This window comes from Boleophthalmus pectinirostris, unplaced genomic scaffold (assembly GCF_026225935.1).
Source record: "Boleophthalmus pectinirostris isolate CB_2022bp ecotype Guang Dong unplaced genomic scaffold, ASM2622593v1 HiC_scaffold_6, whole genome shotgun sequence".
Taxonomy (NCBI): Eukaryota; Metazoa; Chordata; class Actinopteri; order Gobiiformes; family Gobiidae; genus Boleophthalmus; species Boleophthalmus pectinirostris.
The window spans coordinates 31079937-31100131 of record NW_026571447.1 but is presented as its reverse complement, the minus strand read 5'-3'; the positions used below and the strand labels follow the sequence as shown (position 1 = coordinate 31100131).

General features: G+C 37.4%; 2 protein-coding genes across 2 annotated transcripts; one reads left to right on the top strand and one right to left on the bottom strand.

Moving 5' to 3' along the window:
* Positions 1-4029: 4029 nt before the first annotated feature.
* On the top strand, positions 4030-10365 carry cdc42l (cell division cycle 42, like). The gene is given in 6 exon segments (XM_020928045.2): positions 4030-4056; positions 4058-4135; positions 5829-5901; positions 5986-6095; positions 7471-7668; positions 8975-10365. Coding segments are annotated over 6 exon segments (576 nt in total). The 3' UTR covers positions 9065-10365.
* A 1506-nt stretch (positions 10366-11871) lies between these two features.
* On the bottom strand, positions 11872-18898 carry wnt4b (wingless-type MMTV integration site family, member 4b). Its single transcript, XM_020928034.2, has 8 exons — positions 18810-18898; positions 18338-18491; positions 17247-17331; positions 16676-16807; positions 16027-16169; positions 14853-14993; positions 14245-14407; positions 11872-13232 (listed from the first exon to the last, which is right to left on the bottom strand). Exons 1-8 carry the CDS (start codon positions 18896-18898, stop codon positions 13063-13065), a joined length of 1077 nt encoding a protein of 358 aa, XP_020783693.1. The 3' UTR covers positions 11872-13062.
* Between the last annotated feature and the right edge of the window lie 1297 nt (positions 18899-20195).

The following is a 20195-nucleotide window of genomic DNA, read 5'->3' as shown; positions in this document are numbered from 1 at the left end:
CAAAAACAGCGACTCAAACTTCCGGTGGTTTACTTTCAAAATAAAACATTTAATTTTTACTTTGAGACGTGCCAGCAGCTGATTTAGAAGTGGAGACAATGACTTTATGAATAATAGCCACTCTATTTGGTATTATATTCAGTTTAATCTTCAGTAACAGACCATGGTTGAATTGGTTTGATACTGGATATTCGACACATTCAAAGACAGTCATTTAACTTCTAACTTTTTTTTTTTTTTTTTCCAAACAACTGGTGGGTTAAATGAGTGCTGAATTCACAAATAGCTCACAGTATGATTTTTTAATAAGTACTGTCTTGTGATACATACCCTGGCTGATTATGAAGATGTCACAAGTTGTTTGAAAAAAATCTGTGATATGTACTACAAGTTAAATGTCTTTGAATGTGTCGAGTATCCAGTATCCAATATCAAACCAAATTGAACCGCGGTAATAATGGTGGTATCGGGGTCTGCATTATGTTCCCTTATTTCTAAGATGTTTCTTATTTCTTAGACTGGTCTTAAAATTAAACTCTAAATCAAGTCATTTTTTTTATTTTTTATTTTTTATACCGCATTTAAAAGGATGATTCAAAGTAATTTCAACCTAGAATCCTTTGCATCATGACCTCTGCATTACATCTGTAATCTGCTGAAGCTGGAAAATAGGTTGGGCATGACTGATGGCCAAATTGGGAGAAATGAGGATAGATTCTGACATAAATTGATGTTAAAGGAAATGTGGGAACATGGGGCCTAATTTAGGAAAGAAAACCTTAGAAATGCGGGAACAGAGAGGCTGAGGGAATATAGTCGTGTTCCGGTGGTATCAACTTTATTTTAAAATGTGATTTTGAGTTAAACAAATTACCAGTGAAACTTCCAGATTTTCACCAACAGGTCCTCCTTTACTGGAAACTAATCTTTAAACATAATTTTACTCCTCATAAATCTAAGTGTGGGACAATAGATCATATTGGATGACAAAAAATCTGTTTTAGCTATAGCTCACTTTTTGGATGAGGAAGGATTTATTTTACAACCTGCTGATTTCTGCCAGAAATTTAAAATTCAGTGTACCAAAAGAAAATATAACCAAGTTTTAAAAGCTATCCCATTACAGATTAGGACTATGGTCAAGCAGGATCTGTTGTATTCTGATATTTCTCCTGGACTGAGACAACTTTGCACTGAAGGCATTGAATTTTGTGATTCAAAGTGCAATAACACATTTTTTGAGATGTTCCTTACTAAATTATTGTTTCCCCAAGACAGTTAAAAGAGATTCATTCTTAAAAGAAATGTTGAAAAAAAGAAAAAAAGAAAGAAATTAAAATTATTAGAACTAAATATCTTTCTTTTCCAGTTCCCCTAAAGTGAAGGACATACACTTTAAACTTTTGAATAAAATGTATCCAACCAATGAACTCCTAAAACAAAAATTCAAATTTGAGACAGATAAATGTGTGTTTTGTGACACAGTGGAGGAGGATTTGGAACATCTTTTCTTTTTATATCAGTTTGTGCAAATATTTTGATTTGATTTTTAGTCCTGGCTTGAGTCCAGGAGAATTCAGTTTGCCATATTCACTGTTTTGATGATTAAAATGGGCGTGTTTCATATGAACTTTGCACAAGAAATGAGTTAACAAAGACTTAAGTATCACAGCCATGATTCACCCTTTTTTTTTAACCGAGTTGTATAAAATCAATTTGTAACATATCATATTGAATCAAAAGCTCACTGTATCGAGATATGTATCGTATTGTGGCCTAATCATATCATTGGTGCACATTGTTGTCTTCCTATGACCTCTTGTATATAGAGATTTTATGTTTTATTACTTATGTTTCTATTTTATTTTGACTTGTACATTTGCATTTATATAATTACGTCTTATTTGACACCTGTTTCTTGCTCTTTTTTGATACTTATTTAGAATTTATTATTACCATTTACATTTTCACTCTTTGTTATCATATTTTATTGTGATGTGTGAGCTCCTGTGTCCAAATAATTTCCCTTGTGGATCAATAAAATTTGTTCAAGTCTAAATCTAATAATAAAGAAAGAAACAAACAATGCAATTAGGTCAAAATTTTTAATACACCCGGGATACAGACTTAGTCAGACTTTACTGATCCACAAGGGAAATTATTTGGACACAGTAGCTCACACATCACAATATAATTTAATAACAAAGAGAAAAAATATAAATGGTAATAATAAATTCTAAATAAATAGAAAAACTAGTAAGAGACTGGTGTCAATATTGTCAGATAAATAAGAAAACATTTGGGCCCATTTATTTGATTTTACGTGCAACTGAAGAAAAGCTTTGTGACTAAAATAGGTTGACCAGATTTTCAAAATAAAAAAGAAACTGTGACATCCCTGGTTTGGGTTGGTTGGTAATAATAAAATTGTGAAATGAGTGTGTAATTAAGGAAAACTGTTCTGCACTCTGCTCTAATGTGAGTCAGTATAGTCCCTTTAATCTTTTTAATCTGGCCCACCAAACTTTAATAATAATAATAATTTTAATTAAATATATATACTTTTTGCTTTAAAAGTAATTTCATTAAATAATAAATACTGTGGGACTTGAAAGACAGATATTTTGTTGTAATGCTTTGTAATGATTTTCAATTATGGAATAGTTCAATAACATGGAATATGTTTTCTACACATCGCATGTTATTATTTTTTCTATTATGAGATGAATTACCAAAACACACCCTTCGAAGCATCAGCTCCTGGTCTGGCCCTTCTGTCAAATTTTAGAACCCTTCAGTCAAAAAGTTTGCCCACCCCTGGTATAGTAACATTTTCTTTGTGTTTTGGTCATTTTTAAGCAGCTTTTCTGTGTTTTACTGAAACAAATGACAATGTATGCCTCTTTTTAAGGTTGGCAGAGGAGAAATTGATTAAAAATAGGGACACCTGGGATATTTCTTGTGCACAAACTGGGACAAATCAGTGGTTTTGAATAAATTTGCTGGGACAGGGGACACAAGGCTCAAAACTGGGCCTGTCCCGGATAAACAGAGACGCCTGGTCACTCTAAATTAAAAACATTTGCCAGACATAAATGATAAAACGACATTTACTAGTCCACAGAGTAAACATTGTCAAAACAGTGTCAGATTTTCCAGCAGATGGCGCTGTTTCTGCGCTCTGAACCCGCTCCGTGCGTGCCTCTTCTGCGCCTGCGCACTGAGGCTCAAGCCCCAAACCCGGATGTAACCAACGCCTAACCTGTCCGAGGAAAAGCGGTGAGAAAAGTTATCATTTTACTATAAATGTTTAAAATACGATCAGTCTGACAGCGGGATAGTTTAGGTAAAAGTTTCATGACACGTAAACGCTAGAATCTCAAGTAACTAGTTGTTAAATAGCTGATTAAAGCGCAAACTCGCCACTTTTGCCCTGTAAAGTATTTCTTTTACGCTGTATTTTTATCTTAAACTATCACAATCGTCTGTATTTTGGTAAACCACGTGTATGTACTTTGATTAGACTTTATGTTTCCTTCCCTTACGTAATTTTATCTCTGAGTTTATTATCTTTCCAGTGGTTCTTATCAAATGGTTAAGTTGGAGTCCCGCATGATAGACTTTATTTTTAACACATTTATTCATTCCTTTGTCAATCGTTCTCGTGTTTTGTGGTAAAAGTCAAGACTTTACCTTGCTTTACAAAATCAGTTTTCACTAATTGTAAGGTAGGTATGCGGAAGTGAGCTCCTGTCACCGATATTGTTGTAGTTCCACATGCAATAACAAGCCCACTCGTCAGGATACTATAAAAACTTATGGGCCCTTGCGTTCTTTAAAGGGGTAGGGTCATCCAGTGTCATTTATATAGATTAATTAACTTTAAACATGCCAGCTGAGTCAAAATCGCATGTTACTTGTGCAGCAGGAGGTCTGTTTATGTGGCAGGATATGTGACAGTTTTGTACTTCCTCCACTGGTGTGACTGGCAGCCTGGTAATGATTTCCTATTTTGTCTCTCTTCTATAGATGCAGACTATAAAATGCGTGGTGGTGGGGGGACGGTGCAGTAGGAAAAACCTGCTTATTGATCTCCTACACAACAAACAAATTCCCCTCTGAATATGTTCCCACGGTAAGTGCACGACGGCCTAAAAACTTTGAATAAATATCTGAAAGTATCAAAAGTATTATCTCTTTTTACCCGGGACAGTCATGATTTTGAGTCCTGTGTCCCCTGTCCCAGCAGATTTATCCAAACCAGTGTCCCAGTTTTATACAACAAATGTGATATTTGCCAGCAGTAAAGAGAGGCATACATTGCTATTTGTTTCAGTAAAATACAGAAAAACTGCTTAAAAATGACCAAAACACAAAGAAAATGTGACTATACTATATTGTTAGTTGAGTGCATAACAATTTTCCTTAATTATGCACTCGTTTCACAATATTATTATTACAAACCAACTCAAACGAGGGATGTTCCAGGTTTTTGTTTTGTAAATCTGGTCACCCTAATCAAAAGTTCACCCTCTAAATGTTTACCAGATTCCACAGCATTGCATTAAACGTGTCTGTCTTCACGCCGTTAGAGGTAGGAATGGAAAAAACATTCTTTCTGTGAGTAGGCTTGCCTCTCCACAGACCATAAACTTGGCCCGGGGACACCACCTGTTTGTCTCCATGGTGACACATGTAATTATGTTATACTGTGGAACTTGTTAAACAAAACAACAACCTCGTCATTGAAACGAGCTGTTGACATAACGTACAACATGAAAAGTTGCGTAGTGCAGATTTTGAGGTTCACAACTTTTTAATTTATTTACTTAATTTTATTTAAATATTTTTTTATTTTGCACATATAACATAACAATTAAAAAAACACTAGATAAAAAAGTAGGTGCCAGAAGAGGCAAAAACCCCAAAAGGACTTATATTAAAGCCTCCAACTTATGAATACATTAAAAATCCAACATTATCGCTGTGCATAAAAAAATATATATAAATAATTTAATTTAAACACAATGGATTAAATTAATTAGATTCAAACATGGATTAAAACACAATGAAACACCCACAGTTGAAAGGTTATCAAACATCACCATGAAATATCAAACATTTCCTCAAACTCTTTTTAAACAACACCTCTGATGTGCCGTCACTAACCAGATGTGAAAACTGGCTCCAGAATTTACAGCCTCTTTATTGTAGGTGAAACTTAATAATGGACCCTGTTGTTAAATATTTAACTGTTTATTGAAATTATCAGGGTTTTTGTATGCCAAAGTTTAGAGCTTGTAACATTAATTTGAGGTGTTTCGTCCTCTAAAACCCACACATTTTACTTAATGGCTTAATATCTTTATGTAGTCTTGGCTATCAACCTTTTTATGATGAAATGAATAAAATATGACACCCAAATTCAGATCTTATCCTAGTCTTTTGCCTAATTATTTCTTGTTTATAAGGCTGTAACAACAAATTATCAATGTTTCCCACACGTTTATACTGAGACTATGGTGGCATAAACAGTCCACATTTAAATCAATTTATTTCATCAAATAGAATCAGTATTTTGGTGTGTAAATGTCACTTATTCCTTCTACTGATCAAAGAAACACCGATTACAGATAAAAATTGTTACTTCTGCATGTTCATGATAACACTACAAGCTCAGTTAGTTTTTAAACCATAGAAGTACAAATTTGACTATATTAGACTATATTACACTGCTATTTTTATATTTTTCAAGCTACTAGTGTGAAATCCCTGCAAATTTTTCAGAAATATTAGTATTAAAATATTGTACTGTATGTTCTCTGCAGGTTTTTGACAACTATGCCGTGACGGTGATGATTGGAGGAGAGCCCTACACACTTGGGCTTTTTGACACAGCAGGTACGTTCATAATATTGATAGGAGGCTGCGTTTATTTTGCGCTTTTCACGGTCTATAACTGTCGTGTAAATTTTCACCTCTTAGGTCAGGAGGATTACGACAGACTGCGGCCTCTCAGCTATCCACAAACAGACGTGTTCCTCGTGTGCTTCTCTGTTGTTTCGCCATCATCTTTTGAAAATGTCAAGGAAAAGGTAACGCAATGAAGTTTTACTCATAATATGCTGAACTGACACGGAGCTTTTCACTATGTTGTAATGTTATTCTCTCACAAAAACGTACCTGATGTTGGGTCTTGTTTAATTCATGCATAGTTGAGTCGTAGTTGAGTGAAAAGCGCTCTGTTCCACCTGATGATTTCATGAGGTGGTGCGCTCATTCTCCAGGAAGTGCTTTTGCTTTTTCTAAATTCCATTCACATTTAGATAGCAGCTCTTGTTTTTAGATTTATTCAAACTCCTTTACACTACTGTAGGTGAAAATAACAATACAGACAGAGTGACTTGTGTGGCAGAGTGGTTAGCACTCACACTTCACAGCAAGAAGGTTCTGGGTTTGATCCCCTGGATCGCTTGGGCCTTTGTGCGGAGTTTATATGTTCTTCCTGTGTGTAGTGGACCAGACAGAAAGGCAAAGAAAAGGTAAAAAAAAATAAGTTTAAATTTAATAAAGTCAATAAAAGATATAATTTAACAAAGGCTCAAATTAGGCAAATTATTAACAAAAAAGCTGGGCCCAACTGGGGTAACTCAAAATCAAACTGAACAGAACAAAACTAACCCCACCAGACAAAGGAACAGGGGAGTTTAAATACTTGAGGACCAACTAAAGCTGAACAAAGAGGGGAGAATTACACTAAATAATTAACTAAAACTACTAACTTAATCAAAGTAACAAAAAGGCAAATAATTATAATACAGAAAATAATAAGTGATAATAAAGTGATCTTAAATCAAACTAAACAAACTAACTTAATGTTGAGTCACGATGGTCTCTCCCAAGGGTCCTCTGTCCGGTGCTCAAAAAACCAAAAAGAACAAGTGTAAGTAAATCAGACTTATATTAACTAAAATGTGTGCACTCAAATTAGAATATAAGTCTAAATTAAGGAATTAAATGATGTGTAATGTGATTAACTTAATGTAAATGAAATGAACTTAAATAATACTGAGACTGTGGCGTGGTGGGAGAGGTATCCACCACACTGTGTCTGGGTGGGTTTCCTCTGGGCACCCTGGTTTGCCCCATCAACCCAAAACATAATGCACAATAGGTAAACGTTAGTTAGTGTAAGTTAGTCCTGACCAAGTGTAACACAAGTTCATGGAGATGGGTCCTCGAGCTCTGAAGCACTGGGAAATAAACTGCACCTTCACCTTAAATTATTATTATCATCATTCTAACAAATTCAAAAGGATGTTAAAAATATACATCAACTAAATATAATAATATAATGACTAAATGTGATTTTTGTTCCATTCAAATGGCTTTTATACATACTACCAGTGGCTTTATGATGTAGTTAATGTCTTTGCTTCATGTCTTACTTACGTCGTTGTGAATTTTCAGTGGGTTCCGGAGATCTCCCACCATTGCCCCCGCACACCGTTCCTTTTAGTGGGCACTCAAGTTGACCTCAGGGAAGACAGCAATACCATCGAGAAACTGGCAAAGAACAAACAGCGCCCCCTATACCCAGAGAGTGGAGAGAAACTGGCTCGGGAGCTCAGGGCCGTCAAGTATGTGGAGTGCTCTGCTCTCACACAGGTAATGTTGGTTTGGGAATGTGAAAATGTCGTATCACATGACATGCTGTAGGTTGGGTTCATGTTATTGTAATGATTGTAGGGCAGGGCACTTTTATAACTGAGTGATTGATAATTTGAAAGGATTATTCAATCAGAAAACTGACAGTGTGGTGGTAGAGTGGCTAGTGTTTCCAGGTTCGATTCCTGAGGTTTTCTGTCTGAAGTTTGCTTGTTTGTTGTTGTATCTGGGTGGGTTTCCTTCGGATGCTCTGGTTTCCCCGATCAACCCAAAACATGCACAATAGTTCAATTTAATTTCTCCTTTGCCGCACAATAGGTAAGGTTCTCCAGCTAAGGTGGTCTCAAGATCTGGAGATGGGTCTGTGCTGTGTATATTGAAGGATGGGTCAAATGCAGAGGACTAATTTCTCTACTGGGACAATAAAGTGTATTTTAGCCTTACATAACATTGAGGCTTATCAGTCAGTTTCTTATCAATTATCAGTTTTATTTAGCTGTGAACAATCACACTGCTTTTAAATAATTCCACAACTTTTTAAATACTACCGTATTTTCCGCACTATAGCACTCTTAATCCTTCAATCCCATCAAAAAACGACTGCGCGCCCCACAATCCAGAGCGCCCTATACACAAATCCACTCGGGTGTCCCAGCACGACTTCAGTAAACTACAAAGCCGCACCACCCGCAGCGCACGCAAACACACACGGAGCAGACAGTGACCGCACAGCGAAAAACACCCACAGACACACTCATCACTCCACGCCGACGAGGAACGGAACGTAGGAACGAACCGAAATAGCGAGTGCAATGTGCCACTTCTAGAACAACTGATTCACTGCGAACACGCCAACAATCCAGCGGTCCCAGACAGCACCCTCCCTACACGCCACAACTGAACAAAGCCCAGAGTCACCATGACCAAACAAAGTCTGAATGACCCATCCAACTGTTGTGTTTCATTTAAAGTCCAGTGCGGTTTATTTGTGAAAAAAGTTAGAAAATTCAATGACATTGCGCCTTAAAATCCAGAGCACCCAATAGTGCGGAAAATACGGTTTATTGAGTTTATTTATGCTGACATTTAGGATGTGAAATTCATTCCAGTTTCTAAATTATGTGTCTGGACATTTTTAGCTGTCACATTCTGACCTGCCCTCCGCCTCACTGTCATTTTGAAACTACAGGCCGTTTAGAAAGTTATGAAATGAACCCAACCTTCTAACCCCTTGAACAGATTTTCATACTGAATTTCTGCTGGTTATTTATTTTAATTGTTGTTTTCGTCTTTCTTTTCTCACTAGCGAGGGCTGAAGAATGTGTTTGATGAGGCCATTTTAGCCGCGTTGGAGCCACCTGAGACCAAACCCAAGCGAAAGTGCGTCCTGTTGTAGATTAAGTCAAAGAAACCTGTGCTGCAGTCACTCTGTAAGACCCACGATCCTTTAAATAAGAGTGGACAAAAGGCAGAGAGGAGGTACCATACCTTTGTGTCTTCTGATAATGTGTACACTTTGTGCCTTGAACATACTCTGCAAAAATGTCATATCTAGCCTTGCTTAAAAAGACTTGAATTAAAGATTTAAGCTTTGATAAGATTTAATTGCTTCTGGGCTTAGACAATTTCAGTGCCGCTGGGTTAAGTGAATTTTTCAAACCCCACTAGCAATAATTTGACTGAAATTAGAAGTAACGCATTGGAACAAGTCAGAAACATTTTAAATAGGTTTCAAGTCATTTTAACATGTCTAGATATTCATTTTTACAGTGTGCCTTTTTAAAATGCTAAAGGAGCTGCCTTAGCGAGCAATAAACCCTTCCATGTCTGTTCACTTTTCTTTACGAACTTCCAGTGTTTTCATCCGTAGTATAAAGGTGGGGCGGGATCCCCTCCCTATCACATATGCTCCAACCTTTTATTTTTTTTAAAACATTTATTTAGCTGGGAATAAAGTCTTTAAGATTACACTGCAAAACATAGTGAGATAAAATTACTGAAATTCAGAATATGAATTTTTAGTAGTTTGGACTTCTTTTTTTTAAAAATGACTTAACTTGTTTTAACACATTTTTGACTGCTTTCATAATTCACTCCAAAATTACGCCACTGTCACAAAAAATATTCAATTCAGAAACCTCCTGAAACGGTTTTAGTAAATAAATCTAAACTAGTCAATTCTACTTAAATTTAACTATTATTCTGAATTTTATTGTTTTAATCATTATAACTAATCAAAATGTCTTATTTGCAGTGTATTTCTTGACTTGTATTATATTTTTAAAGAAATTGTTGGTTACACATTAAAGGGGAAGCTTAAAACAAAGTGGTACTTGATCAGCCTTCATTTTCTGTGTATTTTGAATTGGAGAGTTGAATGAGATTAAGATCACTCCAAAGTGCAGTATAGTAATGCAGACCTCATGACTTTTGTGGAGGTGTTCTCTCGTCTCTTATCGATAATTTCTTTCATTTTATGCATCATGTGTTAATTCATTGAACATGTTTTGGAAAATGTTTAGCAGTTCATCAAAACTTGAACTTTTTTGTTGTTTTTTATCGGTAGACAACAAACTTGATCAATACTGTAACAATTTTAGTCTTAATGTTTGAACACATCATCCTCAACATGGCGATGATAACTAATTGTGGGTGTTTATAATCACTGAATATTTGTAATAAAATGGTTTGCAGAAATATCGCTTCCTTTTTTTTTTTTGAGTCACAAACCAGTTTTTCTTTATGTAATATCCTCTAAACTATTGGATTACTTTTTAGACTTTCATGATGTCCTTATACCTGATTCATCAGCCTGTTTCACTTTGTAGAAACCGTCTGACCTCGCAGCATTAGGATTCGTTCACTCGACAGTAGGCGGGTACTTTTTTTATTTAACCAATCGCTGCTATTTGATCGTGACTGCTAACGGGACTAACTGGTATATTAAACTGGTATATTAAACTTTTCCCAAATCCCATAGGAAGAAGGGCAATAACGTCTTTACCCTTGATAAAATTCACCAAACATTCTCTTTATTCCAGCTTTAAATTCTTGATCTCGGGAATCGTTGCCAACACAGAATATATGTCTCTTTCGCTGATTGGCTGTTACCCGGACTCGCACTTCCAGGGTTTTTGTATTCTGATTCCTGACCTAGTCGCTGGAGAGAAATAAAATTTTGAACGGAGGCACTAGGTGACGCCAGCCTGGGCAGAGGGCACTGGCCTTTATTTAACAATAGGCATTTGTTTTTTTTTGTTTGTTTTTCTGTTGTTTACTTCCTCATGGTTCTCGTACATCACACCTGATTGGATAAAATAATCTTATCCTGACAATTCCTTATGGTTCTCATCTAACACAATACTTATTCCATCGTATTGCTCTCATTTTAATCTCTCAAAAACAATGTAATACCTATATCCTGAAATAGAGAAGTTAATTTATGGGTATGTGTGACTGAATAATGCCTTACTGATACACTTACTGATATAGCAGAACCTAATTTATTCTGACAGAGAAGTTGATTTGATTTGATTCGGATCCTATTAGCTGATGTCCGTGACACCAGCTACTCTTCTTGGGATCCACATGAAAACATTGAACTTTCAGACAGTTTTTGTTTTGTGTGACTAGGCCCAGTAATCTCAAATATTAACGATGAACAAGGTGAAAACATTTGCAATTTCTACCATATAGTTCTGATCTGCCCTCCATCTAAATAGTAAAAGTTATGTTACGTGAATGCCAGGGACGTAACAATAACCGAAATATCGTGATATCGTATCGTCAAAGTTCTCACAGTAATATCCTGGACCATCACAATATATCGAATCACAAGTCTCTTTGCATAAATTAAGAGTTATGGTGCAGCAATAGCTAAAAAAAAAAAAAAAAAAGACAGAGGGAACTACATTGACCAAGATCCTTTGCTCCATTTCAGTGCAGACTAACATAATAACAGTTCTAAGCACTTTTAAGTCTTAGTTATTTGAATTAAGTCTTATCAAGGCATTTAAAAGTAGCATATTAATAGTTTTGTTTGTAAGCCTCCACAAAATATCGCAATAAATATCGTACAGTGAGATGTATACCGTGACAATATCGTATCGTGAGACTTGGATATCGTTACGCCTCTACTGAATGCAAGTGTTTTGGACAAGTGAAAGAAACAACAGTGAAAGATAATTTTACTAGAGTGCTTATTAGATGCATCAAACAGATCTACAGGAAATGCATGTGCAAAAATGTACAATAATGGACAAAGCACAAGACAGACTCTGATGTTAATACAGTGAAGCTCAGATTACACTGGTACATGGCATTAAACAAATAAATAACCCAAATGAAGATGAGACATTTTGACCTCTTGATGTACAAACATTTGCTACTTTGAATTAAACACCATAGATGTAAATTGTACACATTCTCTGTTAGTTGTGGTTAAGTTCAGCTGTTTAAGCTTTGTCGGCTCAGTGAAAATGGTCTCTGTGGTGGAGCGATGTGATATGACCCAGCCCCGTGTGTGGATACAAGCCTGCCTGTCGGAGCATGTCTGTATTTGTCTCACTATTTATGTTTTCTTCGTGAAAAAGCTCAGAGTTGAGCCAAAACGATCATCTGCTGATTATTTACATGCACACTGCAAAACTCAAAACTCAAAAGCACTTGAATTCAGAATATTTATTTAATTATGAAACTTATAAGTCGAGGTTTTTAATTAGTTTGTCAAGATTATTTTAGGATATTTACCTGTATATTGATTTAAATCTATTTGCATCAAAAGTAATGCAAATTTTCTCCACATTATATATGTAAAGTAGGGAAATGCCTTCACTTTCAACAAATAATCTAAATAAATAATAGATAAATCAGTAGTTACAGGAATAACCAGGGTTCTATGAGGCTCTGAAGACCACCAGAGGGCAGTAGTAAAAGAATCAGAAACATTACAAGCTTGAACCACTGTTGGTCAGTACGAATGAAATACAACTAATATCTGGGACATAATAATACTTTGTAGGCCAATAATATTTAATACAGATGGAGGAAGCCAAAATGAATATGTCTGTGTAACCCCGCTGTCATCTCGGTAGGTTATGTAAAAGAAAATTAAATTCTGTCTGGTTTTTAGAGAGAAGTTTTGCCATTCATCAGATACAAAGCACAATAAAATCAATCTCCGTTTTCTAGAAGTTTGACATTATCATTGTAGAATCTGGAAACTGCCAATTCTCAAGATAAATATTCTGAATTCAAATCATTTTAACTAATGCACGTTCTTTTTTGCAGCGTACACAGCCCGTGGACCATCTCGTGTCTGTCTGTTGGTCTGTTACGTGTTAATTCCTCAGTCATTTCCCTTTTGTAGGACATGTGTCAGATATTTGTAGGACTTTAGACTCTGCACGTGTGAATGGTGACAGTGTTTTTGCATTGCTGACAGCGCACTGAGCAGCACCAGGAGAACTTGCAGGAGCAGCGCTGTACCACCTCGGCCCGGCCCGCCCTGTACCCGGGCCCGCAGCACACCAGCTCGCAGCCGTCCGGAGCCAAGCGGGACGTCCCTGACACAGATTAATGCATCCAGACATGTCAAATTAAAATACATCACACTTCAACCATTTTAGATCTAGTCCTATTTCAACAGTTTTGACAAGGTTAGTTTTAATTGCTTATGTGATGTAGAATATTACAACATTTTCAAAACATTCAAAGTGCGTTTTTCTGAACAGAATAAACAAAAATGTGGCTGTTTGCTGCAGGTTTTCCAATCAGTGGGAGCAGGTAGACGGTGCTCTTGGAAAAAGAGCAAAACTTTAAACACAACGGACTCCAGGCATTCCAAAGAAGTAAAAATTGCACAAGGAAAAATATAGTTAAAAGGCTTTTATTTAGATGGTCAAAGCCAGCATGCTTCGTCCAAACTGGTCCTGGCTTCTATTTTTCCTCATGTGAGTTTTAATTCTTTGGAGTGCCTGGATTCTGTTGTGCATTTTTCTTAACCCATTGGTAAATAATTTGGCTTGGAATAAGAACTACTCTACTGAAAGTAAAATAAGGTATAGGTCCAAATCTAAATTAGTCAAAACCACTGAAACTGAGAGATTAGAATCCTGAGTCGAAGTCATTTTAACAAACTCGTTTTTGGGATAAAAATGTTTGTGTATAAAAATATCGAAAATATCGAAATATATCGTATCGTTTAATGTGATAACACAGTATTGATATCATGGCCTGCTGTGTTAATATATCGCCAAGAGTATTTTTGGTATATTTTACTCAATTATTTTGTTAAAGTGTTACAGTTTTGTTGATTTTTCAGAAAAAGGAAACTCCCTTATGTAACACATTTGACATTTTCACTGTTTTGATGAATAAAATGGGTGTGTTTCATGTGAACTTTGCACAAGAGGTGGTTTCATGAAGACTTTAGTATCACACCCATGATTAGTAAATAATTTTTTATTGAACCATATAGAATTGATTTCAAATATATCCTATAGAATCGAAAGTGCACTGTATCAAGATAAGTATTGTATCGGTAACTTCTTGATGATCCCCAGCCCTAACTCTTACCATTGCACCTTCGGCCTGCGGTCCCAGGAATCCCGTTGTCTGGGTCCAGGTGACAGAAGTCTGGGGAGGGAGCCAGGTAGAGCAGGTCCCTGGCAGCAGGCGGTTTAACCTGGGGGTCTCGAGGCAACAAGGCCGGCCGCGAACCAATACGAGTGAGCCGAACCTGACAGAGCAAGGGTATGAAAATTAGTTCATTCAAGATCATTATTTAGTTGTCAAATAATAAGATAATTAGTTTTTACAAACTATAATTATAGGGGTCTGGGGTAGAGGTAGGGTAGGACTTTCACTTTAATTAAGAATATTAATGATGATAGATTTGGCGATCTGGTTTTAAAAAAAATTCTTGAGTAAAGCTAAATATTTTTCATTTAGTTGACCACAAGTTTCATCTTTCACTCCTCCACTAGCAAATAAAAACATCAGAAATACTAACCCAAAATTCTAGATACTAGGTCCAAGAATCTAGAAATAGCTAAAAAAAAAAAAAAAAAATCAAAACTGCTCTAAAGAAGATTAATACTCTTAAATCCAGCCAGTTTAACTCGTGTAAGTATTTTATTTTGCAGTGTATACGAAAGCGTTCTTTTGAGGTGTTTGTGTTGTACCTCAGTTGCTCCGTCAAAGCGCTCTTTAAGCACGACGCCCACCCTCCTGAACGGGGGCATGACCTTCCAGCAGGTCCTGAGCTCGCAGGAGCCAGAGACGCCGTGACACTTACACTCCACCTGCATGTTGTGGAGGATGGCCTGAAACACACGCTCTGTCAGGGACAACACTGAAACAACTGGACATCGTCTTAGATCAGTTCTTAAATATTTGTTTTATTGTCAGTAGTTTTTACTTTAGATTTAATTGTTTATATGGCATTATTTAAATTGTTTCATGACATTTCTGATTGGTCAAAATAATTCAGTCAACAGGTAAGTGCATTTTTTACCCCATGGCAAAAGCTTGAAATAAAAATGTATGCATGAATCTTGAAATTAGTCAAAACCACCCAAATTAAAGGTTCATTATGTAACTTTTTGGTGGAGGGTCCGTCACCTGCTTGCGTCTAAGGAGATGTTATTGCTTTGTCTGAAAAGTTCCACAGTATGACCTTCACAACATACAGTATCTATCTCCATAGAGACGAGCAGGAGACTCACCAGGCCACGTTTCAAGTCAGATCTGTGGATAGGTGAACACACTCACAGTAAGAATGCAGGGTTCAAGCATAGGGGTGTGCAAAAATATCAATATATATACATATATATCGCATTGTTTAATGTGATGATACAGTATCAATATCATGGGCTGCTGAATTAATATATCGCCAAGAGTATTTGTGATATCTTTTACTTAATTATTTTGTTACAGCGCTACAGTTTTGCTGCTTGTTCAGACGAAGGAAACTCGTTTATGCAACACATTTTTAATTATTAAAATGTGTGTGTTTCATATGAACGTTGCACAAGACATAGTTTAAGAAGGAGTTAAGAATTGAATCGAATCATAAGCTCACTGTATCGAGATATGTATCATATCGTGGCCTATGTATCGAGGTATGTATTGTATCGGCAACTTCTTCATGATACCCAATCCTAATTCTTACCATTGCAGTAAGAACAGTAAGAATGCAGGGTTCAAGCATAATTTTAGCAATAAAATTCATAAATAAATGCAAAATAGAAATCTTTAATGCCAAATGTTTTGTACCTTTAAGTTTAATATTCATAATTAGTCATTTTCACTCATGCTGGAGAATCTGTTTTTTGCTGTTTGTGTGTTCAAACTGACCTTTCTTCCTGCCTCGTTGTTGTGTAGGTTCATGAGCGGTCGGCCAGCGGACAGCCCTTTGGCTCGCTCCGGTTCATCCACAAACGTTTGGGAGAACGCCACTCCATAGGAGAGGTTATCACTGCACCCGGACCACTGGAACCCTGTGGAGCGACAGAACGACAATGTGACACTGTGGATGAGAGACTAAGTTTTGTTTTGTTTTGTTTTTCTGGAAAGAGGTACATTATCTAACTTTTCTACTTTGCCTAGAATAATCCACAATCTCATGGAGACAGAATGTGGCGCCATCAAGCAAAGTACAGCACAAATCTGTAGAGCGGTGATGACGTTCACAGTTCAAATCTTACAATAAAAAACACCTTTAATGGAATAAATGCATAACTTTAATGCATACAGTGAAACATTCCCGGCAAAACAAAAACTTCTCCTCCACACCGGAAAGGTTTGCAGCACTGTGCTTCTTTCAAGATGTATCTGATCTGTTTCAAAACATTAGACTACTTCAAATACTTCAAACCAAATCATCTGAACTACTTAAATCTGTAACGATATTGTACTCATTATGATTTTTGCTGTGTACAAGACCAATAATGAGTAACCCAGTGTTGTGGTGTTGTTGTGCCCATTGCTAATGCCACATGCTCACCCTCTGGGCTGACCCCCCTGACCTTCCTGTCGCAGCCGCAGCGCTCTAACTCCCCCCGGGTGCAGGCGCGCGTCACGGCCACAGCCACTGCAGCGGAGGACAGCGCGTGCACGAAGGCCGCCTCACGAGTGCCTGCAATAAAGAACACTGTTTTATTTCATAACCTTCATGTGTTTAAATGTTTTGAGGATTAGATTTTACCTTGTTCACTGCAAAAGGAAACTAAATTCTGTCAGCTAGATTTTTTTTTAAGTGGAAGCTAAACACTAAATGAACTTTTTTGCTTTTATCTGTGTATATCGTGTTTTAATAGCGTCGTCTACTGTTCAAAGTCCTTGTTGGCAAAAGCAAATTAGGTAAAAAACTTAGAGTATGCGGCCTCTATTGAACTCTGGAGCTTCAAGAACTACGTGACATCAGGCAAGACTGCTCACTATCTTCAAATGAGCGCTTAGTGGCTTTGAGATGGAACATTTTCCTTCATGATGGAGCCTGACCTGAACGACTGAGGGATTACACAGACATTTTTACCTTAGTTCAGTATTTTTTAAATGTTTATATTGAGTTTTACCTTGGTTCATTACTCTTCCAAACACATTGATTCCTCGAGGAGTCGTGGAGCAGTTCCATCGACGGTTTCTGAACTGGTGCTGGCACTGAGACACAGGTCAAGGTGAGACACTGAATATCACATTTAAAGGAGCCTCACGGAGCTTTTCTGTCGCTCTGCTTGTCTCTGTAGAGATGTTATTGACCTGCCTGGAATGTTGACAATAAATCTTGATGGATACATGCAACAATACCACTACTAGACCAAGTTACTACACTTATAATTCCAAATGCATGACTTTAAAGTTGTTTTTTCAGTAATTAAAATGCCAAAACATGATTAGAAAGTCTAAAATCATATTGTGAAACATTCTAAACAAACTTATAACATCTTCATGAAGACAAGTACAAGTAGGGTGACCACATGTTCCTCTTTTTGTTTTCTTTGACAGCTGTTTAGGCCCCTGTCCCACTCATCCCACTTCTCACTTTCTGATTGAAGCCACATGAATTGTATAAAAACTTATGTGGGTGTACTGGCTTTCTGGGTTTCAATATGTTTGTAATCTTTCTGTTCCAAATCTCTTTCTGTCTGTGCTGAACTGAAAATCATGGAGAGTTATTCCACTTATCTTATCCATCCCACCTTGTCCAATCATATTTAACTTGTTCCTCTTTTTTTTCTTTACCATTGGAAGTGGTCATCCTAGAAGCAGGTGGCAAACTCTCCACTAGAAAAGTTACATAGTGCACCTTTACCACATTTACCACATTTTGATCTCGTTTTACAAGATCTTGCAAGACAGAATTAGCACAAGATTGGACACACTGTTATAATATGATTGCATTTGGATTTGTAGGGTTAAACGCTGGTGAGTTAACATTTTGAGAAGCCAAAAAATGTCAAAAAAATAAATCAAAAATTGTAAGGGTCAAAAGTATGAACTGAACCACACATTTTAATTAGAAATAATATTTGAAATCTTGCCTTGTCTTGTTCTTGTTTCTTAAGTTTACCCAATCTCATGTCTCGTCTCATCTTGTGGTAATTCTGTCTGATCCCACCCCTACATTTTCTCTCTATTTCTCATCCCAAAGCCTCTCGTATCGTACCTCTTCTATGACCATCTCGGCTGCTTTCCGCACAGACTCCATGACCTCCCCCCTTGCCCTGCACACTCCCACCTGCCCCGGGGTCAGCCCCCTGAGCCGCGCGCACGGAGCAGCCCCCGACACAGGCCTGGAGCGCGGCAGCCTCGCCAGGGAGCTGCGGGGACAAATAGGACCACATTGTTGTAGTGACTTTTAGAGAAATGGACGAGCAGAGGGCAGAGGAGGAATGTGCATAATGAAAGCAGAAGGGAACGAGGAACTAACGAAGTTTTAAAGCGGAGAAAAAACAGTGGAAAAGGCAACAGAGAGGCGCATGAAGAGAGGAAGAATAAAAGAGAAAAGGTCACAAGGACAGAGACAAAGGCGGCGAGGGCAGTGCGCGGGGAGATTTAGAGACATGTCACTGTGCTTTAAAGTTATAGCATGACAAACAAACTCCCTCTTTCTCTGCACCTCTGCACGCTAGACTTACAGCCAGTTGGTTGCCATGGTGGGGCAGATCGCCCATAGCAACAGGAGGAGGAGTGGTGCCGTTCGATTGACAGTGGAGACAGTTGGCATCAGACTGTGTGTCTGTGCTCTGAGTGCGTCAGCCGTGTTCAGGACCAGCGCTCGGCCCTCCTCCTCAGACCCTCTGCAGCTCTGCTTAAACCTGTCCCACCTCAGGGGACGATCCCCACAAATCTGTGAAGACAACAGCCTGTTACCACTCTCTCCTAGAGCATTACTTCTGCTCTCTTATCTCAGGTATACAACAGGTCGTCTGTATTTGTATAACAATCCAAATAAGAGACCAAAATATGTTCACATTTACACACATCACATCAAAACTGGGACTAAACCAAATTGGACTGAACCAGGACTGGAAAGTTTTGCATCAGGACAAACCTGGGCACAAACTACAACCAATACAGAACAGGTGTTAACGCACCAGAGCAGGTGTTTAACGCAGCCTGTTTAGTGGTTTGCTTAATGCTCTCAATCCATGGGTTTCAGAATGATGGGAAATGAGGACTATTGCCATGACAATTAACCATTTAAAACTAAATATTATATCTGTTGAAGAGCCTATAACAGGAAACTGAAAGCTATGACCTGGAACCACTCGCTGTAGTTGTCTTATTTCTTACCCATTTATTGATGTTTGACTAAGTCTTCTGTGCCAAAGTGTCTCCAACTTCCATCCGCAGAAGCATGCTCTCAGTCTGTGACACAGCAGCCAATCAGGACCCAGGTATCCAGTTTAAAAGATAATTAGAAAGAAAACACCCATTATCATTCAAGTCCAGTGGTCTTAGCTTCTGTCATTACTGAAAAAACACAGTTGCAGTATTCCCAGTGTAAAGATAAAATAGTCCGATCCCAGTTCAGAGGTTGGAGAATGAGGGAATGAGTGAGCGCTGCGTGATGGGGCAGGTTATAAAGGACAGAGACACAGGCGTGATCCTGGTGGGAGGGTTCAGAGCCAGACCCAAGAGCAAGTTTGAAAATGTTTACAAATAGTTTCCATTATTATTTTATTATTTTGGCATCTTTGATCCACCAGGCAACCCATTTATCTCTTATTTACGAAAGGTTCTGGTTTAGTCCTGCTTTGAGCTCTGTTTTAGTCATGGTCTAGTCCAGGTTTAGTCCTGTTTGAGGTCCTGGTTTGGTCATGGTCTAGTCCAGGTTTAGTTCAGGTTCAAATCCTAATGTTCAAGTGTATGTGTGAATACAGCTAAACCAATATAAACTGATGAATTAATGAGAGAGTTTACAGTTTTCGGTCAACTTTTAAAAAAAAATTTGGTTTCAGAATTATGAGAATTTAGGACAATTTAAGCAACATATTAAATTTTTAACAAGAAAAAATACT